The 27,753-nt window shown below is 45.2% G+C and overlaps 1 protein-coding gene, 1 long non-coding RNA gene and 6 other non-coding genes across 8 annotated transcripts in view; 4 read left to right on the top strand and 4 right to left on the bottom strand.

Moving 5' to 3' along the window:
• The window catches only part of OSBP (oxysterol binding protein), a 29,184-nt gene extending 17,984 nt beyond the window's left edge, over positions 1 to 11,200 (top strand). Inside the window, 5 exon segments of the mRNA XM_032488733.1 lie at positions 5,648 to 5,751; positions 6,761 to 6,856; positions 7,516 to 7,697; positions 8,574 to 8,794; positions 8,884 to 11,200. Coding sequence (XP_032344624.1) covers positions 5,648 to 5,751; positions 6,761 to 6,856; positions 7,516 to 7,697; positions 8,574 to 8,794; positions 8,884 to 9,026 — 746 coding nt within the window. The 3' untranslated portion in view covers positions 9,027 to 11,200.
• Positions 4,027 to 4,098, bottom strand: TRNAT-GGU. Its single transcript has one exon. It is a non-coding gene; the product is annotated as a tRNA-Thr (tRNA).
• Positions 11,201 to 15,092: 3,892 nt separating the features above from the next.
• LOC116666391 lies at positions 15,093 to 18,282 on the bottom strand. Its single transcript, XR_004323211.1, has 2 exons — positions 17,667 to 18,282; positions 15,093 to 16,576 (listed from the first exon to the last, which is right to left on the bottom strand). It is a non-coding gene; the product is annotated as an uncharacterized LOC116666391 (long non-coding RNA).
• A 400-nt stretch (positions 18,283 to 18,682) lies between these two features.
• On the top strand, positions 18,683 to 18,755 carry TRNAK-UUU. Its single transcript has one exon. It is a non-coding gene; the product is annotated as a tRNA-Lys (tRNA).
• Positions 18,756 to 20,963: 2,208 nt separating this feature from the next.
• TRNAF-GAA lies at positions 20,964 to 21,036 on the top strand. Its single transcript has one exon. It is a non-coding gene; the product is annotated as a tRNA-Phe (tRNA).
• An 843-nt stretch (positions 21,037 to 21,879) lies between these two features.
• TRNAK-UUU lies at positions 21,880 to 21,952 on the bottom strand. Its single transcript has one exon. It is a non-coding gene; the product is annotated as a tRNA-Lys (tRNA).
• Positions 21,953 to 27,309: 5,357 nt separating this feature from the next.
• Positions 27,310 to 27,396, bottom strand: TRNAR-UCU. Its single transcript is given in 2 exon segments — positions 27,310 to 27,345; positions 27,360 to 27,396. It is a non-coding gene; the product is annotated as a tRNA-Arg (tRNA).
• A 284-nt stretch (positions 27,397 to 27,680) lies between these two features.
• TRNAV-UAC lies at positions 27,681 to 27,753 on the top strand. Its single transcript has one exon. It is a non-coding gene; the product is annotated as a tRNA-Val (tRNA).

Here is a 27,753-nt window from a genome sequence, read left to right as displayed (position 1 = left end):
AGGGGGCGTGAGACTCTTTAAGGACCCATCCAGTCATAAATCCTTTGTCTTCTTGGCTGTATTTAATGCATCTTTAAGTACTATTTTAGAACAAAATTTTAGCTTGCATTTTTAAAATTCTGTCTCTTTGTGGGTGCTGTTTCCCCCACTGCCCTAGCAGTCAGGTTCTCTATAAATCAGAACTCTTGTGACTGCAAGGTTAGGTTTCTTGTGAAGCCCCTCCCCCTTCTCCTCTCCTTTCTTCCCTCTCTCTTCCCTCTCTAACCTCTACTGGAGAGGTTAGGTATCATTTATGTAACAGCTGAACTCCAGGTAAGATGAAACTTTATTTTAAAAGATCTTAATCTGGATTACAAGTTGATTTTGCACCAAGATCAGAAAGATCAAGCCTGGGAATAGAAATCCTAATATGCAGTGTTAGAGTGTCTATGCTGTAGGGGAAATGACATTATTCAAAAAATGTAGTGGAGATTCTCGACACTCTTTATATTTTTGGCGGGGTTGGGGGTGATGGTAATTAGGTTTATTTATTTATTTGTTATTGGAGGTACTGGGGATCGAACCCAGGACTTCATACATGCTAAACATGCGCTCTACCACTGAGCTCTACCGTCTACCCCACCTCTTGATGCTCTTTTGAACTAGAGCAGCCACATTTGGCCGTGTGTTTACTAAGAGTGAATGCTGGTCTACAGAGAAAGAAACACAAAGTAGGTAGAGAGAAACCTAGTAGCTCCCTAGAGACGGAGCTGTTGGTGATCGCCTGCGTCCTGATGGCTTTCCGTTTCCTGGTCCGAGTCTTTCATGAGTCGTTGCTACAGTGCTGGGTTATTGCAGGGTAGTCTTCTTCTTTAGTAAATCCCCCTTTCTCTCAGAAACACAAACCAGTAGCAGGTACAGGTGCACACCAGAAATTAGCCAGAAGAAAATCCAGGGTTGTTAGTAATACATTAAAAGACAAGAAACTGGAGTGTTAACGCTATCATTTCATGCTTAATGTGCAAGAGGCCTTTAGATGAAAAGGAGACTAAGTGATTTTGGTCTTGATCTTTACTGAGAACCATTAATAAGATTCTAATTGCTTAATTATCTTTGAAGCTAATAATTTCAGAAGTGTCAGCTTAAGGATAGGAAACCCCTGGGACGATCACACCTAATTTGCAGAACTAGGGTGTTGGTGGTCACATTGCATTGTAACTTTCATCCATGGAGAAGCATTTCACAGGCCCCCTGAGGATCTCTGAAAGGATGGAGTATTTGTATTTAATTCTAGCGACGATTATATACATTTAGAAAGAAAAATAACAATAAACCTAAATTACCAGTGATGTGCTGTACATTTTCTCTGTAATTTGACTAATCTAGAATTCTTTGAGGGGTAAATAACTATACAAACAGGGAAGAAGTGGTGGATCTAGTTTTTTTAGAGTTAAGAAAATACCTTTGATAGGGTCTCATTCCTATGGGTATTTAACCATTTGGGTTAAATGTATTCGGCCAGGATGTATTATCTCAAGTCACCCCATCTACTAGATACTGAGTATCTACCACATGCTAGGCATCGTTCTAAGGTGCTTGGGAAATGTAAGTGAACAGGAAGTCCCAGCCTTTGTAGGGAGAGTGAACAAAGAATTGACATACTGGCAGGAAACTGAATACAGAAATATGAAGAGTGGGATTTCCAGACATTAGCCTTTGAGGGGACGGCTGTATTTAATATTTAGTTAGTTCCTTCTTTTGTCTTAAGTAGATGGTTTTCGAGTTTACCATTTTAACTCCCTTGTTATTTCTTTTACTATATTTTTTAACATTATTTTTGTAGCAGTTACCCTGGGTATTAACGATTCTCTCTTACTGCCTTCAGGATTCTCTCTCTGTCTTTGTCTTTCAGTAGTTTGATTATGGTGGGTTTCTGTGTGGTGCTCTTTGGGTTTATCCTACTTGGCATTCATTGAACTTCTTGGATGTGTAGATTAAGGTTTTTCATCAAATTTGGGGAATTTTTGGCCATTATTTCTTCAACAGCTCCAACAGTTATCACCACCGCAGGCAGCTGTTGTGTTAAATAATTGCCACTGATTATTTTGATAATCGCCGCAGGGAAAGGGTGTTTGAGGTGAGCAAGTGCCGAGTCAGATCAAATAAAGACAAGCCGTGTGAGTGGGAGTTTACAAGGAGGCACCAGAGAGGTGAGATATGACTGTTCTTTGGGGCTGGAGCTTTTGAGGCTGTTCGGTTTCCTCCACTGTTTGCTAGACTGCCTGCTGGTTTTCACGGCTACTTCCAAGCTCGGGAGGTGGGGATGGGGATAGGGCAAGTTCAAATGCCTCAAAATTCATTTTTCTTACCGAGATTCAGCCCTTTTTCCTGAACAAGTGCTTCTTGGATCATTGGAAGCCTTTGGTTAATTTCCGGCATTGTGAAAACGTGTGTCCTGGGCACTTTTGCTGTGTCCTTGCTGGCATTACTGAGGAGCAGACACGTGGATGTCCTTACCCCACCATCCTGCAAGCGGCTGTCTTCTGTCCACATTTTAAATGGCTCGGTTTTGAGATCTTGAACTTACTGTCAGGTTTCCAAGACACAAATAATACATGAGGGAAGGCAGTCATAGGCGTTCTTTGTTTTCCCGCTATCCCTGTGAGCCGGCAGGGACACTGCAGAACAACAGGTCCACAGTGGGACACAGGGTTATGGTGTTGGATGGTACAGACGTTCTGCTCTTATTTTGAACTTCAGCTCCAGTGCTTACTAGCTGTGTGACCTTGTGCAAATTATTTGATCTCTCTAAGCTCAGAGTCTTCACTGGTAAAATGGGGGTGCGGTAGGCTGGATAATGCCTCCCCTTCCCCAAATATATTCACGTCCTAATCTCTGGAACCTGTGAATATGTTACTTCACATAGTGAAAGGAACCTGCAGGTGTGGTTAAGGCTCTGGAGATGGGGAAATAGTCCTGGATTATTCCGTGGGCCTCCTATATGCACAAAGGTTTTATCAGAGGGAGGCTGGAGGATCAGAGTTAGTGACAACAGAAGCAGGAAGTCTGAGTGATGCTATGAAGGCACCACAAGCCAAAGAATGCAGGTGGCCTCTAGAAGCTGGGAAAGACAAGAAAATGGATTCTCCCCTAGAGTCCCTGGTGACAGCTTGAGTTTAGACTTCTGACCCCCAGAACAGAAAGAGGATAAGGTTTGTTATTTTAAGCCACAGAGGTGTCGCGATTGGTTCCAGCAGCCATAGGAAACAAACGTAGGAGATGATAGTGCCTGCACTGGGGGCCGCAGATAACTGAGTGCCCACTATATGTCGGAAACTGTTCTAGGTATTATGGGTATACAAAGGTGAACAGAAGCCGCTTGGCCCTCATTTAGCTTGCATTCTTAAGTAGACAAAAAAGTAAATGAAATGAAAATAATTTCATTTTATATGGGGTGGTTCGTTGGAAAAAACAGAGTAAGTGGAGATAGGGGTTAATGGTGGAGAACGAGCGTGTGTGTTTCCTTGGATAGGGGAGTGAAGGAAGTTCTCTGTAAAGGTTCCCTTTGAGCAGAGGCTAGGTAACAGAAACGAAACCAAAAGATGACTTGGGGGAGTGTTTTCCATCCAGAAAGAACCCCAAAAATAAGGGGTCTGAGGGGGAGCGAGCCTAGCATGCTTGAGAAACAGTAAGGCCACGGCCGCTGCTCAGAGTAAGTTGAGGAGGGCGGGGCGGGGGTGGTGGTGGATGAGATGGGGGGCAGCTCTTGTAGGGCCTTGTACACCAGGGAAAGAAGTTAAATTTTATTCTAATTGCAGTGGGATGTAACAGAGATTTTTTTTAGTGTGGTAAGTTGATACAACATGTTTTAAACAGATCACTGTAACTGAAGACTTGAAGGGGGAAAAGTGGAAGCTGGGAGACCAGAAGTTGTTACAGAGATTCCAGCAAGAGCTGCTGGTGGCTTAGACTGCGGTGGTGGTGAGAGAGCTATTGAACAAGAGATTTAGGACATAATTAGGCAGAGTCAATTCCACCCCCCCTTAACGGAGGTCCTGGGGATTGAACCCAGGACCTCGTGCACACCAAGCACATGCTCTACCGCTGAGCTCTACCCCCAGCCCCCAGAGTAAATAAGTTTTGAAGATGGTTGTGAAAATTAAATGAGGTGACAGGTGAAGAGAACACAGCACAGTGTCTGATACACAGCAAGTGCTCGCAGCAGAGTGGCTGTTGTTACTAATAGTGTCATTGTCACCATTTTTATGCTCATCAGCCATCAAGGCTCCTTTGTACAAGAAAGACACACCAAAACGACATTTAGTGTTCTTGTCATTCGTCGTTACAGAGGGAGCTTAGACTTATACTGTTACTGGAGTTTTATATATATGTGTTATATTAAAATTTGATATTAATTTTAATATTAATATTTAATGTTGTACATTATTTATATATGAATTTTTGATAATTTTGAATCTCAACTCACCTCTGTTCAAACGACTGATTTGGGTTTGGTATTCATTTAAGATTAACTCATAGGAACAGGAGAAGACTCCCTACTGAGAGCTATAAAGGGTACAAGTCAGGACCAGCCACAGATGAAGGGACACGTAGCATGGGGTGTGGGAGGATCCTGAACGTGGAGTTTCCATGCCTTCTCCCCCTGAAAACCAGAGCACAGCACCTGCCTGGCACATTGGTGTATTTAACAGCCTGGAAGCTCCACCAAGCTTCACTGTCTGGAGATTTTATTGCAGTTTCCTGGTGTGGGCATGATTGCTTAATCTGGAAGGAAGGGAATATCATTCCCAGGAGGTTGGGAGGCCCAGGTCCAGCCCATATCAGGCAGCCCGAAGCACCGACTGCCTAATGACGTGGTTGGTCTTTCTGGTCCGCCGTCCTCCTGAGCCGTTTGGTCGGCGTAATCTATCCAGGGGCCCACCATGTGGCACCTCGTTGGCGTAAACTGCCGGGGCCCTCAAGAGTAACAAAGACACTGCCATCACATGGGAACTCGCAAGGGTTTAGAGGTTTTCTCCCAGGGACCACAGACAAAGACCAGACAAATTCTTTATTACACAGCAGACAGGCTCACATGTCTAATGAGTGGTGGAGCCAGTGAATCCAGTTCTGTCTGATTCCAAAGCCCCTGCTCCAGCCACTCCTCCTCTTTTACTGTTAAGGTCGTAGACGGGTGGTTTGCTTAAGGTCACACAGCCAGTTACTCACAACAGGGCTTGTCCCCAGTACTAACTACCGGTGTGTGCTCTTTTCCGCAGTGCAGTTTTGTCTTCTCATGTTGGGACAGATTTGACCTGTTCTGTAAATTTTGCAGCACGTATGGCTACAAAATTTCACAGTTAGTGAAAAGATTGGGGCTTTTGCTTTCCTTTTTGTTTCTACAGTTGCAGAATATCACCCCCTGGCAAGCTGTGTCAGTTGTCCATGTTTGTCATCATGAGTTATATTTTATTCAAAAATGTGAAAATCAAGTGAAAAAAATTGAGTGCTTCCAACATTTAAAAAGATTATAAGTCCTCTTTGACTTGTTTTCTTTTTAAAAGTAGGAAATATTGATAGAAGGAAATCAATGCATCATTCTTTCTAGCTGGCATGGTGCTGTCTTACTAATATTTGACTTAATTTGCGTAACGCTCTCTGCTTCTAGGTAGCATCCACTGTATTTTCCATGCAACTGGGCACCACTACACCTGGAAAAAAGTTACCACAACAGTGCACAACATTATCGTGGGCAAGTTGTGGATCGATCAGGTGAGGAAAGGTTCTCCAAGGGCTTCTAAAGTTCCAAAAAGTACCTCCTTACGTCCATCTTTGTAGTATTTAGGACATGTGTACCGGCCCGAGACTGCTGTCACAGGTATATCAGTTGCCTAGGGAGTTTCTCCCAGGCAGTAGCCCCACCTTAACCTCCCCAAGTTTCTATACCACAAATTACAACATTCATTCAGTGACCACTCTACTAGGACTGTGTTAGGCACGATGAAGGATACAAGAAAATAATAAACATGGCTTCCATCCTCCATCCTTTCGTTATTAGCTAGCATTTATGGCCAGGCAAAGTGCTACGCCCTGGGGATGCAAAGTCAGATGAGGCATGGTCCTTCAGAGAGTTATCGCTGGAGATAGGTGACAAATGGGTGTGCGCTAAAAAATATTTGAGAAAATAGACGAGTGTAAGAGATGTACTACGATAATACCGAATTCAGTGTCAGTTCGCTCTTAAAATAATGGTTGCAGTAAATTCAGGAAGGAGAGGGAATACTGTCTGAGCAGTCATGAAAGGCTCCAGGCTGATGTGGGAATTAAGCTGAGTCTTAAAGAGTGGTTTGGGATTCACAAGATAGAAGGGAGGAGAAAATGAAATGAATAACGTGTAGAAAGGCCCACCATATGTAATCCTGAAACTGAGTAGAATACTTTAATTTAAGCACAGAGTTCATGAAGGGTACCAGCGGAGGACTGGTTTGGAAAGGTAAATTATTACGTGAATATCAGTTTATGTGCTGGAAGTCGAACTATGCCACCTAACATGTGACACACAATTTTAGAAAAGAAGGGTCATTTGGCCTTGATTCCAGCCTGGAGTACCAGGCTTACAGAGGAATCCCAGTGTCTCAAGCTTGGCTATAGCCTGGATCTTAAGCAAGGGAGTGCTAGGGTGTAAGACTGAAAAGTAGAGAATTATGAGGCATGGGGCTTGGCACTCATGCAAGTCATCCGGTCTTAATAAAACAAACCCATGATTCTTTTCATTTTATAGTCTGGTGAAATTGACATTGTGAATCACAAGACGGGAGACAAGTGCAATCTTAAATTTGTTCCTTATAGCTACTTCTCTCGAGATGTGGCAAGAAAGGTAAGAGAAGCTGGAATTAAAACGTTTTTCACTTAGTGTGTATCCCTTAGAAAGGCTACTCCTTTGGAGCTGGCATAGGTGGATGGATGGATGGATGGATGGGTGTGTGTGTGTGTGTATGTATTTTTTAAAAAGAGAGGTAAAGGAGAAAGTCAGCAAAAGACAAGTTAGAAAGTAAAAGTTAAGAGCGAAGAGAGATTGCAAATGGGAAACACTGAGGAAGGACTAATGAAAGGGTTACAGGAAGAAGGCACGGGCAGTTTGACCCCCGTGAGATCTGAGCAAGAGCCCTGTGTTACCACTGCAGTGGAGCTGTGCCGTGAGTTTTGATGGGGGAGTAAAGAAATCTGTTTGTGGCTCTCTGATCTCTGGAGAGAAGAACATAACATAATTCTGGGAACAGTCAGGTCCTTTTTCTCCATACATCATCAAACAAAAATCCCCATACAGCAAAATGGTAATGAAACCTCCAGCTCCTGGTTCTGTTCTCTTAAGCAGCCCAAGAAAATATAACAAAATAATCTGAATGGCTCCATGGTGTTTGTCACAGCAGGATTTAACCTGTCTTTACCCTAGGACTTTAGTTTTTGGAATTGTCAGGTGAGCTAACCCACAGTGAATGCCATCATCCTCCAAAGCCCTGCTCTCCACCCTTGTAGGTGACAGGAGAAGTGACAGATCCATCAGGAAGAGTTCACTTTGCCCTTCTGGGGACGTGGGATGAGAAAATGGATTGTTTCAAAGTACAGCCCGTGGTTGGGGAGAATGGGGGCGATGCTCGGCAGCGAGGCCACGAAGCGGAGGAAAGCCGGGTCATGCTGTGGAAACGGAATCCTTTACCGTGAGTAGCAGTCTGCCTGCCACCCAGTACGGTGGCGACCTCAGCCTCAGAGCAGAGTCGCCGGCATTTCTGCCTGCCTTCCGCTTAATTATGTGAGCAACTGAGTAGGGGAAGTCAAGACCCGGAGAGATGACCAGAAGGTTGTCCCGGTGTGACTGGGGCTGTAACATGCCTTGTCCCGAGAAAGTGCAGACCACTCAGACCACGTCTGCCAAAAATTGGTGCTTTCTAAAGGTCCTTTGGATTGGATTCAGGAGATTTTTTTTTTAAATAAAAATTTTACTTTTTATTTTTACATTGCCATGTGCAGTATGACATCTCAAAATAACACAGTGAGTGCAAATACAGGCAGGATAAGGATACAAAGACAGAAGGATATTTTTCTATAATTTGGAGCACAGCTATTCAGAAGTGGCCAGGGGAGAGCGATGCCTACTACCTGTGAACGACTGAGCCGAAAGGCCTAGCAGCCCCTGTGTAACGCACAGGACTTTGGAAATAGATGAAGATGGAGGCCATTTGTCTCCTGTCATTTCATGTGTTCAGTCCTTAGTAGTAGCCCAGATTATCCAAGAAAGAGGTTAAAAAGAAGGCAAAGTAAACAGAAAGAAAGTTTTGTTTAGTAGGATGTTTCATTCTTCCCAGTTTCAGCTGAGCAAAAACAGGCCCAGAAAGCTATCAAATTGAGTGATCCTGGGGAGAGGGGGTGGGGAACAGGTCTCTCAATTAGGGGACCCTACATGGTCCCCGAGTCTTTCCATTGGTCGGACAGCCTTGGTGATGTCGTCCTTGGCAGTGAACTTAGTGGTTGCTCCTTAACTAATGAGGGTCGAGGCCCTGGCATCACCCTGTCTCTTTCTCATCCTTCACTTTTAGGAAGAACGCAGAAAACATGTACTACTTCTCAGAGCTCGCTCTCACTCTGAATGCCTGGGAAAGTGGGACTGCCCCCACAGACAGCCGGTTACGGCCCGACCAGAGACTGATGGAAAACGGACGCTGGGATGAAGCCAATGCTGAGAAGCAGCGCCTGGAGGAAAAACAGAGACTCGCCAGAAAGAAGAGAGAAGCGGAAGCTATGAAAGCGTCGGAGGATGGTAGCGAACCCGCCTTTCCCTCTGTTTCCGGACGCATGGAGGATGGCGCTGTGTTTTCAGCTCTAACCTCAGTTTTTCTTTACCTTTAGGCACACCCTACGATCCCTACAAGGCTCTGTGGTTTGAGCGGAAGAAGGACCCCGTCACCAAGGAGCTAACCCATATTTATAGGGGAGGATACTGGGAGTGTAAAGAGAAACAGGACTGGAGCTCGTGCCCAGACATTTTCTGAAAAGGCAGTAGCAAAAGGAGGAGGATGCAAAGGAGAAGAGGACAGAGGACGCGCGGGAAGGCTGGCAACGGTGACTCTCTTACCGCGTGCTTTCCTCCGGTTTGTCTGTCTTAACCAATCATTTTTTCCAAATCAATCACCAGAAGCAGACACCGTTGGTGGTGATTGGCTGGTTGCCTTAGCTGATCGAAACTGAAATCAACATACTAGATACTGTGTTCGCGAGGGAGAGGGTTAGTGGCTGAAAGTTAGTGTTGTTCCACTTCTGCAAAGTCAAGTACTCTTGGCTCTTCTTTCGCCCTCTGCCCCCGTTTAAGATGATGTCATTCACCCCCCTCCCTCACCCCCCCTTACAGTGTCCTGCTCAGCCAAGATCTACAGACGATGACGAGTCAGGAGCATTTTGGTGCTGTTCAGAGCAAGAGCTGAGTTTAGAAATTCCTTTAAAAAGAAACATGTAAGGCTTAAGCAAGGAGGCATCGTGAATGCTCGTGGGCATAACATTATGAAATGTTTCCAAAGGGGGTCAATTTAACGGGGTGTCCGGGTGGAGAAAACCGTGGTATTGGAACACTTTGTGAGAGAACCGTTCCGTGAGACTGGAACGTTCAGAGTTAGATTCTTGGAAGTTTCTATCTTCACTCGCGTAAAACCCCCTGCTGCTGTTCTCCGTCTTCTTTGACAGCAACCAGGGCCACTTGGATGGTCGGTAGGAGGGCTGCGTGGTCCTCGTGATCCTCCTCGCAGAGGGGTTTTACGGACTTCCTCAGGCGGAGAACTTCTGAGAAGAGGAGGCAGGATGGAAAGAGACTGCTGGCCACTTTTGCTGTCCCCCTCCCTCCTCACCCCCATCCTTCACTGCCCTTCTTCTCTCTCCCTCGGCACAGTACCGACGTGGTTTTGTGCCCAGAATTTGGGTTTGTGTGGAGCAAAGCATTACCCGTCCTATTCGAGACCCTTCAGAACCTGAGAGAAGGAGTTTGTCTGGAATAAGTTTTCACCATCTCTCAAGCCCCCTGGACTGGAGCCACCTCTGGAATAATGTGTTAAATATCTGTATATTATATATATGTAGAGAAAAATCTAATTTTTTTGTTTGATTTTCCTTCCTCCCATTAAGAATCTTGGTTTTTGATATCACTTGTCTCCCTGGGCCTCTCTCAGACACACTGACGTGGACTGGAGTCTCCTTTGCTTTCCACGTGTCAGGGGCAGACAGATTCCAAACGTAAGCAGTTACTGAACAGGGACTTGATCCATGGTTTGTGTCACGGGCTGTCTAAACCTCGCTCTCCTAATTCCCTGACTCTTGAAAACGAAATCCTAACCTCTTTCCTACCTTTTTTCCTTCTTTTGCTAGGAAGGGTATGGGTAGAAAGTCAGGAGGGTAATTTCCAGTTTAAGCCTGCCTCTGTCCAGATCACAGCACATACAGCTGATTCCCAAAAGAGCCTTCTTCCTGGGAGATGGGGCTAAAAGCACCGTCCCAGGGAGCGGGCGAGAGAACTGCTCCTGTTGGGCCCTGGTCTCCTTCCTGTTTTGTCCTGTGGTTGTTTTAAGTTGTCTGGTTCAGAAATCTGACCCCTGTGCCACCCACCCTTGGTTGAGGATCACAAATTGAGGTGCCTTCCTTGTATGCTTTTTGTTAGTGTCTTTTTGTTTCTGTTCCTTAACTGCTGAGCCTCAGCCCAGGTGGGTCCTCAGGGGAAGTATCATTCCAGAGGAAGCCATCCCTGCAGGGAGATTGCATTTGTACTGGGTAGATGAGTCCTCATTCCTTCCCACCGGCCCTCCCGTCCCAGCTGTGCTGAAACTTGAGACAGGGGCAACTCCTGGGGAATTTCCTGCTAAGAACCTGATTTTCCATAAGCAAAGCATTATGCCGGGACTTCTTTTCCAGGAGGCCCAGAACAGCAATGACCTAATCAGGGGGCTTTAGACAGAGTGGGAACTCCCTGCTTTATTTCCCCCCACCCGCTTCCTTCCCCCACCATCTGCACTACATTTCCATCCTGATTCCCCAGTCAGATTCCTGCTAATGGAAGAAGCTTCGAGTCCTTCAGGTGAAATAAAGTCACATGAAAACGAAACAAAACTATATATATTTTCGGTTTTTTTGCCTTATTGTTTTTTTTCCAAGAAAACTACTAAATTAAATAATTTTTAAAAAGTCATATGGTGTGTCTGAGTCCTTTCTACCAGGTAGGAGGTGGTGGGAGGAAGGGGAGGATTGGCTCAAGGGAGAATTGTTCTCGGGGAAATTGAAAGAAAACCTGGGCATGGATTTCCAGATTTTGACCTCTCAGCAACATTCTGGAGGGCCCGTGAACAGAAGAGCGGCTTTAACAGCCTGTGATGCTGCAGTGGAGCGTCATCAGTGTCCCACCTTGGCTTAGGGCAGTATTTTCTAGTGTTTTTGATACTGGGCCTGTTTTCACCTCAAAAAAATAAAAGTTTTGAATTTAATTTCTCTTGCCCATTTAGAATCTCAGAATCTTAGCTATTCCATGTAGGGATTCAAATGCTGTATTTTCAAATAAGCAACTGAGTATTTTTTTTACTGTTTACTGAATAATGTATTCTCCCCCAGTAATTTAAATTTCCTTCCATAAGAAGGTATGTGTATGTTTGGGCGCTGTACTTTTTTTTTTTTTTTCAGTTTTATTGAAATATAGTCAGTTTCCAATGTTGTGTCAATTTCTGGTGTACAGCGTAACCAACTGAGTATTGATTTGAAGAGCCTGGAGAGAAGGACAGCAAAAATGCTTGTTTAAGTTCTCTCTAACGTTAAGGGAGGGAAGAAGGTGGGCAAAGTAGTCAAAGGGGCCTGGAGAGGCCTCAGATGAGGGCAGGTGCCAATTCCTGCCCTGGTTGTGGGGGGAGGCCATATCCTCTGAGCATCTGCTTCCATGTCTGGAGGGCTGAGATTGGCGCTCTGAACATTGGCTTCCACTTAAACCATTTTAAGAGACGAATGTTACAGTCGTCATGTTGAATATGAAGAAAGGCTTTCAAAAAATTGCCTAATTTGAATAAATTCACTCAAGGTCACATGGCTGATAGGTTAGTCACAGTGTTGGAATTCAAAGCTGAGTTTGTTTAACCCCAGAGTTTGTGACCTTTACAACCTTGTGTTCTGTGTGAAACTGGGTTGGAAGGCAGCCGGTAGCCAAGTCATTTCCTCCTGGGTTATAAACATCACCCAGAAATGCATTTTTCTGTTTCCAAGAAGCTTGTTAATGTGGATAATACCATTTTGGGAGTCCCACCTGAAGGAAGGCCCATTCTTGAAGGTCAGCCTCCTGGCTCCTAGATTCAAGACTCATGCCCACAAAATTAGCTATGTTATCAAGTTCTGGCCTGGTTCTGGGGAAGGCCACTTACCTGCTAAAGTCACTTGCTCGATTCCCATTATCGGGCTTCTTGTTAAGTTTCAGCAATGTTTTTTTTTTCTAGCAAGCTAAAAACCACTGTAGTAGACCCTTGACACTGGTGAGAGCTGCATTCTGCAATCTTGAAAACCACATAGTATGTGATTTCCTCCGATAGGGGCCGTCAAATTCTCCTGAGACATTTCAATAATCCCTCCTTCAATCCTTTAATGGGCTACTGTGACTTGATGGGTTGGGATCTGGATCCCAAGGAGTCTGTCCCACTCATGATTCAAAATTATGATTCAGCAACATTATAAATCAATACACCCATCAGGGCCCTCTGCATATATAAATGTTAAACCTATACATTTCAAGGGTCTGCTCTATTTTTGGCAAAAGAAGTAAAAACCAAACTATAGAATAGTCCTAAAAAATATGTAGAAAAAGCCTTGAAATTTATACACTATAATGCAAATACTTTGTTAAACTCTAAGGTTGTTATCAAAATCGAGAGCTTGCTTCTAAAAGTTTATAACACTTTTGCCCAGTAGTCTGCCCTGCCCTGTGGGAAGCCCTCCCCAAGCCTTTCATGGCTGTCCCTTCCGAACCTCATAAAATCATCTGTGGTTCTCAAGCTTTCCTCCCTACTGTCTTCAAGTAGCATGCACCTCTTGGGGTTCACATTGATCTCCCAGGGGAAGGAAGCACACTGCTCAGATGAGGCATCTTTTAAAAGTAAGGGCTATATGGTGGTGGGGTATAGCTCAGGGCTAGAGATGTGCTTAGCACGCACGAGGTTCTGGGTTCAATCCCCAGCACCTCCATCAAACAAAAACTGTTTAAGCAAAAAAAAAAAAAAAAAAAAGAAAGAAACAAAAACTAAATATTCCACTCATGCATTTATGAAAATATTAGTAAGATAATGGGTGCCACTGTTAATTCTAAAAAAAAAAAATAGAAAAATAAAGGCAAGAACTAAAGAGCTCAGAATCTTCTATAAATAGCCTTGCAGAGGTCACATCTTCTGGGTTTGACCAGGCGATTTTAGAAGTTAGTAAAGAACCAGTTGGCCCTGAGATAGATATGACTAGGAATTTCTTCATTCATTCATTCATTCATTCACTCATTCATTCGCTCATTAAACATTTACTTCCAGCCTGTTATGTAACATACATGAGGGATACAAATGGCAAGAAAGAGCTCAGATAAACAGGCAATTACAATCTAGTTTGATAAGTGGTGTGAAAGCACTGTAGGGGGCAACAAGCCTACAGGGGGTGGGGAGGGAGGGGATAAAGACAAGTCAGAGAAGGTTTCTGGAACTCGGAGAATGTATCTGAGTTGAGAGTTGCAGGTCTAATAGGGGTTAAGGGAAGAGCAACGTATAAAATGCTGCATGAAAAAAGAAAATGCTGCATGGACAAAGATGAAGAGCAAAGTCAAGGAAAGCATCCTGAGTTTGGATGGCTGCATGAATGGCTCAAATTTAGGGTCAAGGAGAGAGATCTGATACAGTGCTGGGGAGAGGAAGGGCCTAAGTTATGGAAGTCTTTATCTATCATATAAAGAAACCTTGGTTTTTGTTTTCAACCAGTGAGCCAGTGAAGGACTTTCTAAGCAGGATGATGAGTTCCAGTTTGGAAAATGATTGATAGGTATTAAGATCAAGTAAGAGGTTGGAGAATTTGTGAGAAGGAAGTGCAGGGATTCCAGTAATACTGAACTGGGATGAACAGCACTTCAGTAAGATTATTGGTGGAGAACGGAGGGAGGGAGAGAGGAAGGGATTTGTATTTTTCTGGTCTGGCTTGGAAAACTTAGATGGAAGGTGGTAGTAAGCTAGCAAGTTTAGAGGGGAAGATGGGTTCATTTTTGACATTCTGAGTTGGAGATGCCTGTGGAGAAGTTGAGTAAGCAATTCAAAATATGGGTCCAAGTGTAATGGCTACATTTTTTAAGAACTGAGGAATGAGATGAGAGAGGCTGCACATTAAAACCACCTGCAATTTAAAGACTATATAATCCTGAACCCTAACTGCAGAGATTCTGATTCAATTAGGGCTAATGCAATGGAATAAATATAAATATAAATATAAATATAAATATAAATATAAATATATGAATGCAAGGGTTTCAAGATTATGAAGTAGGAGGAGGAGGTGGGATAAAACCAGCATTTTAGGGGCTATTGTTAAACCACAGCTTGCTTCTCAAAGTTTGAGAGAGGTCTGAGCAAATACCACTTTTTGACTTCTATGTATTTAAAATCTCTTAAATGCCAAGAGAATCCAAAAATTGAGGGGTATTTTAAACATTTAGGTTTAGCTGATCAATGTTTTTAATATACAGTGACTTTATGTATACCTACCTCATAGGAGGTAGCATTGAAAATTCACATTTGAAACATTTACAAATGACCTTCCTGTCTGTCCTCTTCCATACGTTTCTTGAATCCAACGTGACAATATCTGAAAAATTCAAAATGTTCGTATCTTTTGGCCTTGCAAAATCTGCCTTCTCACGGGAAAAACAAACACAAAAGGATAGTCGTTGCAGTACTGTTTTTAATTATGAAAACTGGGGGGGGGGATCAGAATGTCCATCATTAGAACTTTGATTAAATGGATTGTATCATATCCATACCATCCAATACTGTGCGTGGGTTAAAAACAATGAAATAGGTCTACATAGCTGACTTTAGAAACTCCATACTTTATTTTTAGATGAAAAAAGCAAATCGCAGGCAGTTAAAAAAAACAAAGCTGATAAATAGGTTATAAAGAGGCCTCAACACATCACCTCTGTAATATTTGTTAAATGCTTACATTTAACAAATGCATATTTGTTACAATAGGACAGACATTATTTCATTACACATTTGCTCAAAATGCTTCTTGAAATAGCTCAGTTGGGAGAGCGCTAGAGTAAAGATTGAAAGCTTGCTGGTTCGATTCCCGATTTTGGCAACGGTTTTAAACCTCAACCTCAAGGGTACTTAGAGTTAGGGTTCCCTGTCTACCTTCCTCTGGATGAGCTCCGTGTACCGATCTCCCCCTGTTCAGTGAGAGTCACAGATTGCCCACCCTATGTTCTCACTCGCACTTGTTTTGGATGGCTATGGAAAGACTGGTCCGGCCTATTTGTTCCCCTCTGGGAAGGAGGAAACTAGAAACCGTACAGAAATTGATGGTGTTGCGTTTAAACTGCTCAATATCAAGCCAGTATCCCTTCTCCGATCTTGGTCTGCCTGGGACCACGCTCGCTCCACGCACTCGCGCCGCTCGCTTTCTTCTTCATCCCAGCTCTCCCTCTTCTTTCCTGTTTCCGACGACGTTCCAGGAGCTGCCGCGGCTGGACCATTAATCAGCTGTTCAGAGGGACAGGCACGCCCGTCCCCCGCTGGGGGATTTCGTGGCCACGGACCCGCCACGTGCGGGGCGCGCGGGGCTGCACAGCTCCCGCCGCCCGCTCGTCCCCAGGGCGGACGTGGGCTCGGAGGGGATGGCCACGGCTGGGTTCCCTCTCGGCCGGGCCAAAGGAATCCTCGATTTTGACTCAGCCCAGCTGGTTTAACAATATCAAGGACCCAGGTCAGCTTTTGGCGATGGTGGCAGTGGCGGGGGTGGGATGGGGTGGGATTGGAATTCCTGTCTGGTTTATGTCCACACTAGGGCTACCGAATCAAATACAGGACGCCCAGTTACGTTTGAATTTCAGAGACACCATTAATATTTTTTGTATAAGCATGTCCCAAATATCCCATGGGACATTCATATTCATGTTTTTTCGGAAATTCAAATTTAACTGTATTCTTACTGTTTTCTTCCTTGCTAAATCGCAAACAACTATTGTACGTCATGTGCTCTCACTGTTCTGAACTGGATGTTCCCCTCACCCCAGCCGCGTTCCGGCAGAGATACTCAGAAACTATATTCAGGACTACTGGGTTTCAGAAGAGACTGGTGATTTCTTATTTTCAGCATCTCACAGGTTTCAAAACGCATTTGTGTCAATCAGCTGATTTTTTTCTCATTACCAAGGGCAAGACTTTGGTGGGGATCACCAGGAAACACGCCAGGAATCAGCCAGCTCACCAGGTCCCAGGCTTCCAGAGTGTCCACACTGGCTCAGCATGCTGGTAGAGGAGAGGAGGATTTAGACACTCTGGACTGGATCCTAAAAAAAAGAAAACAAAAAACCACTAAAAATCTTGTTAAGATGATGAGCCATTCCATTTAAGGCAGTGCAATAGAACACACGCTTGGGGAATGCCTTCTTTTCCGTCAGCTCCCAGGCTGGGATCTGGGGAGAGAGGAATGAGCTCTGGTCCTCACATTCTAAAAATTCGAGGTGTGGTAAAAGGCAAAATGGAGAAATACTGCTGTTGGACCTGTTATATGCCCTCTTCTTTCTGTTACTCTGTACCAAGATGCCTGCTGATGCAGGGCTTCATCCCCCAAATCTTGGGGCTCTTGGGTGGAGGGAGGCATTTTGATAAAGGACTCTGAAAAATCCAATGTTGATCCAAAGGAAGGAAAACAAAGAATAGATAAGGCAGTTCAGACTTTTGAGTGATGTATGTAAGCATCAGTGTATGTCAGTGACGGTGGATTTTACGTGTCACCTTGGCTAGCTACGGTGCCCAGTTGTTCAGTCATAAGCCCGTCAAGACAGTGCTGTGAAGGTATTATTTAGATGTAATTAACATTTGAATCAGTAGACTTTGAGTAAAGCAGATTACCCTCCACAATGCAGGTGGATCTCATCCAATCATCTGAAGGTTTAAGAACAAAGACTGGGGTTTCCTGATGAAGATTCCTCAAGACTCTAACATAGAAGAAACTTCCTGGACCACCAGCTTGCTGCCCTGCTGAAGGTGGACTTAAGACCACAACATCAACTCACCTGAATTTCCTGATTATTAGCCTACCCAACAGATTTTAGACTTGTCAGCCCCCACAGTCCTCTGAGCCAATTAAAAATAAATTTCTGTCTATTGACCCCAGATAGCATGCTTTAAAGTGCTACACACAGGTAAAAAGGAAGGATGAGATTGTTATTATAACTCACGGGGAAAAAGTGCTCTGAATTGAAGGTCAACCACCTGGAGACCATGAAGGTGGGCACCAGACTCCTAGGAAAGGTAAACTCTTCTCAGCCTGAAGAATCCCTTTGGGAAATACTTGGGATACAAGCAAGGATCTCCAAGAAGACAGATCTGTCCTCCTGATTCACCAGAGATTGATGTCTGGCAACTCCTACTCACCTTTCTAGGCACAGTTCCCACGTCTTTTTTCCCAGCCAGGTTCTGCTCTGCCCACCTTCTAGTCGTTCCTCCGTGTTACCCAAACAATTGTATGTTTCTCTATTAAAGCACTGATTACGCGGTGTCAGAAAGGTTTGCTGCCTGCTTGAGAGTAGATCCACACTACAGGGGAGGCGAAGACCAGGGATGGTGCAGACCACCAAAAGCTTCCCGGGGTGGGGGATGGCGGTGGAGCTGAGTGCTCAAAAGTGCTTTGGGCAGACGAGGGAGAAGAAGTCAAAGGGAGGTGGCAATAGGTTAGAGGGAACACCACGTGCAAAGGTCCAGAGGATTGAAAAGGCACGGCGAGATCTGTTATATGAAAATAGTGGCTTGTAGGGGAGAGAAGTGCTAGGAGGTGGGTTCAGCCAGCAAAGAGCAGAATGAGCGCGCATGCGCAGAAGCCAGGCCCAGGGGGCGGGGCGGGCAAGGGACGCGGGGGCGGGGCGCGCTCTCCAAACCCAGGGTGGTGGCCGTTGCCACCGCTTCTGGCCGTATCCCAGATTGCCTCTTTCAGCTAATCTGTTTCGTAGGCCATTGGTTTGGGGACAAGGAACTGCGAAGTGGTGCTTCGCGGGAGAAGCGGCAGCCTGGTACATTTAACACGAAACTGTGGTCGCCGGCCCTGTGCGCTTTGGGTTTAGGGCAAGGAAACGCGGAGGGGTGGGGACAGTGAGTAAATGGCTTCTCCTTCCTCTCCAGGGTTTTGCGGACTCAGGATTCACGTTTGCCAAAGGGTCTCTAAAAGGGGACGTATTTTATTTTATTAAAGAAATCTGTAATCAGCTGCCAAAGTACGACTTAGTCACCTTCTTTTTCCCTTACTTCGCCTCCCCGCCCCCGCGGGGTCTGTGGATTGGAATTGGATTGAATCACACACAAAGGAGGAGTCCGGGAACTCGTCCAGCGTTGTGCTCATTAGCTAGCAGCACACATGACAGAGCTTTCAATCAGCTGAATGAAAAACGTTATTGTGAGCCCGGATAGCTCAGTCGGTAGAGCATCAGACTTTTAATCTGAGGGTCCAGGGTTCAAGTCCCTGTTCGGGCGCAGCTCGCGTTTTTTAACAATTATATTTAAAAGTGAGAACCAGTTTTAGGGGCATGCGTTTGTTAACCGGTTGCTTCAGAGAAGGAAGGAAATGCTGGAGCATGTACCCTGCGAGTCCAACCACTTGCCGGGGAAAAGCCGGGCAGACAACACGGGCCTTCGGGCAGAGGGCCCCGGGAGACTCGCAGCGCATCGCTCTGGAATCTCAATAGACTGGGTTACTCTGCAACAGCCGACTGGGCAGCTCGGTCTCAACCACCGCTCTAATTAAAGAAAGGGGAACGGATGCCTCCAGGAAGTCCCTGGGACCCCCGCGGGCGTCGCCTCCCGTCGGTCACCTGCAAATGGCCGCTGAAGACCCTCTCTCTTGGGTTCCCTCCGGCTGGGTGCCTACGGAACATGGGCCGGATCCTGCACCTTTCCACCCGGACTTAACCACTGGTAAAGGAGGAGGTGGCTATCTAAGAACTGAAGCTCCAAGCAGGGCCGCTCCCCGTCTCTAACGAGGTCAGATCTCTCCCCTGACCCCCAAAGTGTGACCCTGAACTCAGGGAGAAGTTGAAGTTCAGATGCCAGCTTCTGCTGGTGGAGGAAAGAGGGTACATATTAGGAAAGAGTGCATTGAAGGAGCTGGCGTTCGAAAAACAAACAAACAAAAAAAGGTTAGCTTCCACCAACTACGAATTAAGAAGGAAAGCATTTGGCTCCTGCGAAGTTTTGAGGAAGTTGGGTTGTGGTCTCCAGAACTCAGGCACAGGGTCACCAAGTCTAAACTAATGTTCCCTGTGAGGTGAAGGGAGCCGGTGCATCCTTGCTTACCTGAAGGCGGAGCCTTCCTTGCTTCTGCCAGGCGACAGAACAAAGTCAATCTTGAGGTCATGAACACGGTGGGGATGTGGGCTGATTGACTCAGACGCCCTCTTAGCTAATGGACCGTGGTACCCGAAGAGTGCTGATTGGAGGGCAGGGCCAACACCAACTAGTTCTCACGTGGGCGGCAGGGCCTTCACCCTCCCAGCGTGAATGCCTTACCCCCGGCCTACACTGACCCACGATTACCTTCTTCTCTCCAAAGCACTCCTCAGGAGAAAGGGAGTAACAGTAATGGCCTCCCTCTCATAAACTTGCGGTGATTAAGTGCGGTAACGATGCATGCACAGTGCTTAGCAGAGTCTTTGCCCCAAAGTGAACATTCAGTTCGTTGAAGATATTATTATTATTAAAGATCTTTCGATCTAGGGAAGAAACAAAAGAAGCATGGGAACAGGTAAGGAACCATTTCAAAGAAATATGTTCCCGACATGTCCGAGATCATAAACCCATATTCACTTGACTCGTGTTGCTTGGTATGTCATGAAGGGACAGCATTGGTCACCTGCCCAAGGAAGAACGGGCTTCTTTCTTGAAGAAAGTGAATCATGGGGCATTTCAGGGAGAGAAACAGGGTCAAGGAGCCATGGCAAACGCTCTAATTTTCCCACTTTTTCCTGAAGGAGTGCTCTGGAAAGTGATCAAGTCCATTTTTGGCAACCTTGAAAAGAGGAGCCTCCGCTCCAATCATTTCCTGACTGAACAAGAACAGACCAGGCGCGGGCAGGAGGGGACGAGGGTGGAGAGCACTGAAATCTTCTGGTTCTTTCCAGCTGCTTCTCCTCAATTTCACGCCCTCCTCTCCCTTTCACCAAGAGATGAAAAGCGAGAAAAGCCAAAACAAAACCAAAAATAAAAAACGAAAAAACAAATCAAAGTCTCTCTCCAGCAAGCCCTTTCGGGCTTTGAAGTTGGATGGCTCTGCTTTAGTTCTGATGATCTGGGGCAAATTAGTTATTTCATTTAAAAATGATCGTATTATCATATTAACCTTAAGGCAGGGATGGGGGGGTGCAGGGATGGAGGGACACCATGTAGATCACGTGCTGGGCACACAGTTGCACTTCGGAAGCGGCTGTCTTTACTCTTATTAGGGTCCTGGGGAGAGGCAGAGAAAGCCATAGGAAGGCAAGGAAAGGTAGCCTGGGACAAGGCAGAAAGTGAAATTTTCCTCACGTGACAGGAATTAGTTATATCCCTCATGATCTTGAAACCTCCGAGCTAAAAAAGGTACAATTTGGAAGGTGAATTTAGGAACTGAAAAGGTGTAGATGGGAAAGAAAGGAATCCCCACTCCCTTAAAATTTCCTCAACAGGATAAAAAAGGTCGCTATCTTCGCCGAAATAGCTCAGTTGGGAGAGCGTTAGACTGAAGATCTAAAGGTCCCTGGTTCGATCCCGGGTTTCGGCAGGGCTTTTGCCCATGCAGCATCCGGGGCTCACCACCCTCCCCAACCCCTAAAACACGAGCGCGCGCGAAGCAGTATTTACAGGTTTTGAACCTCTTAAAGAAATTACAAATGATGGAGTATCTGGACCTAGTCGCATAATCGCTTTCATACACTATTGGGTATTAGGCAGCAGCACGTGGCATGACATTTCACAGTATGGCCAACACGTCTGGCCTTGGGGTTAATCTCCAGTGTAATCAACACTGGGTTTCCAAGTTTTTCTCATCGACAACAGACACGAAGGTAGTTCAAAAACGTTGGTCTAGACAGCAAGACTTGCAAGTCAGTGTCCCATGAGCGCGTTAAAAATCCGGCGAAGGATGGTTCCCAGCTGGAGAGGTGACACAATTTATGCACGTGTCTCGATCAGAACTATTTCTTGGAACCTCAGTTTTCTCAGCGCGCTTTTAATAAACAGTTCGTGATTACTACTCAGTGCCAAAATTTGGACATTTATTTCTAGGAGCTTTACTATCGTGATGACAGCGATGCAATTTTCTTGGCTATATGTTTATTGATGTTTTGAATATAAAATACTACTACATGTTAGTTTTAAGGAAAACATCCGAAGACCAAGAATCCTACAAAGATTGGAAGAGAAAAGACGAGGCTGGAAATCGAAGTTATCAGGTATTTTCCTCACTTTTCGCCTTTTCTGCAAAACCCAGCGTCGCTAGGGCCTGCCCTCTGGGTTGTAAACTCCCCGCGAGGGAATCCAGCTAGGTTTTGCACAACCTCACACCAGCTCAGCACAAGTGGTGTTGACACACACTCAAATTTATATTGGAGTTTAAAATAACCTTCGCCCGAACAGGGACTTGAACCCTGGACCCTCAGATTAAAAGTCTGATGCTCTACCGACTGAGCTATCCGGGCTCACAGAGGAACCCTTTCTCTCTGTCTATCCGCAGAAAACAGACCATGTGGCCTTATTCTTTTCCTACTGGATTAATTAAAACCCTGAGTCCTTTTGTCGATTCCTTGAAAAACTGCAAACTCAAGATAGAGCGGGAGATGGGCTGAAGAGCCTTTTTGGATCCCATCACAGAGAGACTCTAAAGAAAATAACTGCCTGCCAGACCTCGCTCCCACCCGGGAAGCTCCCCGACTCCTCGCAGCCTAATGGGAGCATTCCAGGGGGCATTCTCCAGATTCAAGACCTCTGGGCGGGCCTCTGGCTGAGCAGCGGGATTTCTAATCCCAGTCCTGGAGTGTCTTGTGGGTGGGGCATCGTGAATAATTCATTAGGTTTCCAATCTTCATTCGTCCAATCCCACCCAGGACCAAGACCCAGATCCGGTCCTCAGTGGGGCGGGCATACACGCAAAACAGAAGCACCCAGTCAAGAGCTTTGTTGGTGGGAATCCGACCAACAGTAGAAGCATGGGTCTGCCAAGTCTTCCAAGGGGTGGTGATGCCCAACTGAAGAGCAAAGGCTTGGGAGGAGAATTCTGAGCAGAGGGAACAGCTAAAGGGAAAGGACATCGGCTAGGGAATCTGAACATTTTCCTTCAAGAGAAACCAAGCAGGATCCTGTGGGGTCCTCCTGGGCACAAAGGCCTTTCAATGTCCCCCCATTTCTTATTTGCAGGAAAGAGGCTTCATTCAGCCTCCTAGACCTTCCTGAGTTCCAAAAGGCTCATTCAAACAGTTGCTAGTCAGGGAAGTGAGGCAATGCAGAAACAAAGGAGGAGTAGTCAGGTCGAGAAATGACAGTGCAGATATTAAAGCAGGATCCTGGTTCCACCTCAAGGATGTACAGAACAATATCTTTGAATTCTGCAGGAAATAAGACCCACCGCCACGCCCCCCCGCCCCAGCCCCACCAGGTGGAGGATGGTAAATGGAGGCTAAGCACAAGATTCCTGGAGCACTGCCCTGTTAACTCACCACCAACCAATCCGAAGGAAGTCACACACCCTGCAGCCCTCACCCCAAATTTTGCCTACAAAAACTTCTCCATGAAAACTACAGGGAGCTGGAGTTTTTTGGAGCACAAGCCACCATTCTTGCTCAGCCCTGCAATAAACTTTTCTTGGCTCCAAACTGTCACGTTTCAGTTAGTTTGGCCTCCCTGTGCATTGGATACAGAAACTTGTGTTTGGTAACAGAAGCTCCCATTGAAAGGTTTTGATCAGGCTGGATTTTATGTTTTTAGGAAGTTCTAATTACCCTGGCATCTCATTCCGGAACATAACTAATGTGGACCCAAAAAATGTTACCTGCAATTTCAGTAAACAAAGCCATCAGCCACTGTATCCTCCCCGAGAGGAATTCAGGAGGGGGAAAAACAGAATACTGGCCCTAGATAGTTAAGATGCATGTCAAAGGAATAATTTCAATGAGCCCAGACTCCTGTTTTTTCCCCATTTTTCGAAAACCACTAAAAGCATTAATCTGAGATGTCTGTTTTTTGTGATTAGCAGTAATCTGTTAATGTTCTACTACGTGTTTTTATTTTTCTTGTTTTTGTTTTTTTGTTGCTGTTATTTGTTTTTTAAGCAAAGAAAGTCCTATATATCCTGGCTCCTCCCTTACCTCCTTGGAAAAGTTCCTCAGAACCATCTGAGAGGCTGATTCCCAGGCTATAGTTCTCTGTGAGATCTCCAAATTAAACGTTATTCCCAGGTTTTAGGTGGTGTGGTTTTTATTTCCAGTCCTCACTAATGAGCCCATTTTTAAATTAGTCCTGCTCCTTCATTGCCACGTCCTCCCTTGAGGCATTGAAAGGAAGGGGATCGTATGGGGTGGAGCCTCCTAACTGTTTTAGCTGTCCCTGGAGTTCAGGGACACTTCACTCTGTAGGGGAACAATGACGTTTGCAGTCTTTTATGGATAAATGTATTGATGTGACCAAGCAGGACGCTAGGGTGCCTTCCTGGGACAGACCCCCCACCCCCAATCCATCATGTCCTCCGCCTGTTTGTGGAAAAGCTTTAGTCTTCCAGGCCTCCCAAGAGTCACAAAAGGTTAGCTCAAGAGTTAAAGATCGGAAATGTGAACATGAGGAAGGCAGGGGCCTAGTGAACCAAAACTCGAACACATTAACTAGAGATTTCTTTAAAAGTTTAAACTTAAAGAGCCTCCTTGAGGGGGAGGGGATAGCTCAGTGATCCAGTGCAAGTTCAGCATGCAGAGGTCCTCGGTTCAATCCCCAGGACCTCCATTAGCGAACAAATCTAATTACCTCCCCCCCCAAAATAATAATAAGGAAAAAAAAAAAAAAAAGCCACCTTGAAGGAACAGAAAGCCCTGAGTTGATCTACTTTATGTGACCACATTGTTTAAGGGTCTTGCTTGCTCAATCTAGCACAATAAAGAGTAGGGTTCCCCCCCCCCCTTTATTCTTTGCCTCCATTGTGAATTCTTTCATGGTAGAAAAGCAAGAGCCCATGCTTTGGGGTGGTTCTCCTTGGTAAGTCCTCTGCCCACTTACAAACATACGGTAACAAAAGCCAGCAGCTGGTCCTGGAGAACTGGTAACAATGTGAACAACAGATCAGCCATATAGCAGTCACAGAATCTTCAGTTCCTCTCTGAAGGACATACGTAACAGTGTCTGATGCACATTCCTGAGTTGTTGTGTAGGTACTAAAACCATCACCAGATGGGAAAAGCTGACTGCATGATGACCAGACTGTAGCCATGACACAAGCTGCTCCGTCTGGAGCAGTAGTGAATCTACAACTTGCAGAATTCCAGGAACTGGCTTCAAGGAAGTGGGAACAAACTGACCCTGGAGTTGAAGCTGAACCGTGCCTCAAGCACTCAAGGTGACGCTGACCACCACATGACCAGCTAGTTTCACCATGATTGTTGAGGCTGATTGTGCTGTTCTGCATGTAGCTGCCACCTGCATACTCCTGTAACGGCCCGGAGTTTCCCTGTGAAACACTCCTTGTCCCTCTAACCAGCAAGCTGGAGATGGTTTTGGCGACCTTGGTCCACCATCTTCCAAGGTTGCCAGCTTCCAGAATAAACCATCTTTTCCCACCAACCCTGGTCTCTCCAACACTGACTTTTGAGCAAGACCCTCTGAGCTAGTCTGAGCTCGGCTCCGGCTTTTGCTGGTAACATTGGAAACTATGAGAAAAGTTTAAAAAGTAATCCACTACGGAAGGATATTCATGCTGTGCTAAGCAAAAACAACAGAAGGTGCTAAACAATATGTATGGTATAATATTTGTGGAAAAGTCAAAGGACATGTATATGAATATGTACCCTATGGTCATACCTATCTGTATATTTGTTGTTTGCAAATGCGTAAGATATTTAAGGATAGAAAACAAACTGAGAAAAATGACCACCTTTTGAAGAAAGGCAATGAAGTGTTTGAGAAGAGTCTCTCACTGTTTGTTTTCTCTTTTTTTAAAAAAAAATTATTGTGGTGTAGTTGATTTAAAATGTTAGTTTGGTGTACAGCAAAATGATTTAGTTATACATATACATACATATATACTTTTTCTTTTCAAATGCTTTTCTCTCACTATTTTCTGTATTACTAGAGTTTAAAAAAAGCATGTATTGTTTTCATAGTAAAATCAATGAAGAAAAAAAATGTAGACAGATTGTTCCATCCTTGTGGGGTCATAAAGGCAGCCCTTCAGATCAAAGCATCCCTGATTCTCTGTTTTCTACAGATCCCAGTAGAGAAAGGTTAAAAGCAAATTTCCATCCTGGTTAGAGTGGAGTTACTGGTGTGTATATGTGTGGGAGGGGTGGGCAGACGGGGAGGACTTTTTTTCCCTCTATCCTTCTTAGTTCCTCTGGCTGGTCTAAGAATTGAATTGACACGAGACAGACTAACTGGAGAAAATCAAACAAAAGTTTAATGCCATGAGTCCATGAAAGAGACCCAGGAAAACTGAGTAACTCACCCAGATGCCTGACACCCTCACCTGAAATATCATCTTCAGCTAAAGCCAGAAGAGAATGTTGGGGGTTGTGATTTGGGAACCTCAAAGGGGAAGAAGGCAATTGACACAGAGATGGAAAAGCAAACGTATGGGAAACCGATGTTTGCTGAGCCATGCAGAGACCAAGGGACACAGAGGGGAATTCTCACAGACGTTGCCGGGTTCCTCCCTGCCTACACACCCAGGTCATACTGTAGTGATCTACGGGGCTGCTCCCTTCCAGGAACAGGTCCTCCATCTGCAGCTAAGAAGAAGGTCAAAAGTCAAAGTTTTTTTTTTTCTCCCAGGCTTTTGAGCCTTAGTTGCTTTCCGCTCTAAATAATCCACATGCCAAATAGACATTTTGGAATGGCAAATTTTTGCTCCTCTTCACTGGTATTGAAAAACCACCCATGAATTAGATGCAATTCTCACAAATGAAGATGTGGAATCATTAACTCTTACGAATCATATGACAAGTTGGGATTCAACCAAGAAAAGTAAAACCAGTGCCCCTTGGAAAAGAGCTGCCTGTACCATGAAGTTAATCCCAAGGGAGTTAGTGAGCCTTTGGCCCAATCTCAGCTTCTTACAGCAGTTCCAGCTTCAGGAGGGCTGCTGAGTACAGCTCTGAATGCAGGAGAGCTTAAGATCCGTGTCCTGTACTCTTAGGACAGACTAGATTGATAGGCATTGAACACAGAACCAAAGCCTTAAACTGTATATTTACCAAGCGTCAACGGTGTGGACCTGGGCCGCTTCTATGTCTGGCATAAAATTTCAGATTAAAATGTCATTGGCACTTTTCTATTTAGGCTGGACGCCTAAGTCTGCAAAACGGACAGCAAACATCGTTAGGACCTCAGAAGTTCGGAAGAGCAAGTATATTAATACCAGAAAGGGGATTTGAACCCACAGAGAGTAGAAACTCACTGGGTTTTAAGTCTGAGGCCTTAAGCTGTCAGCCATTCTACAACCCGTCTACCAAAAGCCTATTGTTGTACAACTTGAGTAGTAACTGAGCTACTGAAAAGTTGCACAACTATTTACAAACTTTCATCCTGATATAAAAGAGCAAAGCGAATTAGAGGGGGGAAGAGGAAACTCAGCAGTTTTCATCAGACTCTGCTTGCTCATTTCCTCATCTCCAGTCACCAGAAACTCTGGAGCCACAGGAAAGTGACTGAGAAGGCTCAAGTAGCGAGATTCCCAACACATTCACACCTTAGCGCACAACAGGGAGCTGGGATGAGTTTCTTTTCACAGTGGGCGAGTTGGATTGGAAATTGTATATTGTTGCTAACTGTTTTCCTAGTTCTCTCCTTACCAAAACAAAAGCGACTCTGGTGGGACTCGAACCCACAACCTTTGAATGCCTCCATCATGTCTAGAAGTCCAATGCGCTATCCATTGCGCCACAGAGCCCGATGCGGGGGGTCTTGTCCGCGTTGGTTACATCAAAGGAGGGGTGGTGTCTGTCTGGGAGACTCTCGCCGGCAGGCCTGGCCATGCTTTCTTTCTTGGAGAAACAGTGGAGCCCGTCGCTAAGGAGAAGCGTGGATGGGAGTTAAGCTTGAAAGTCTGAAATCTGTTTGAAAGTTTCCCTCCGTGAGCGATCGCCCGGCATCAACTCTCAGCCTCCTTCTACAGCGAAAGCAAAAAGTCTTTGTGTGGCTTTATAGTATTTTGGCAAAACACTTTCAGTAAGAGGTTCCATAGTGTAGTGGTTATCACGTCTGCTTTACACGCAGAAGGTCCTGGGTTCGAGCCCCAGTGGAACCA

This window comes from Camelus ferus, chromosome 10 (genome assembly GCF_009834535.1).
Source record: "Camelus ferus isolate YT-003-E chromosome 10, BCGSAC_Cfer_1.0, whole genome shotgun sequence".
Lineage (NCBI taxonomy): Eukaryota > Metazoa > Chordata > Mammalia > Artiodactyla > Camelidae > Camelus > Camelus ferus.
This window is presented reverse-complemented; position numbering and strand designations above follow the sequence as displayed.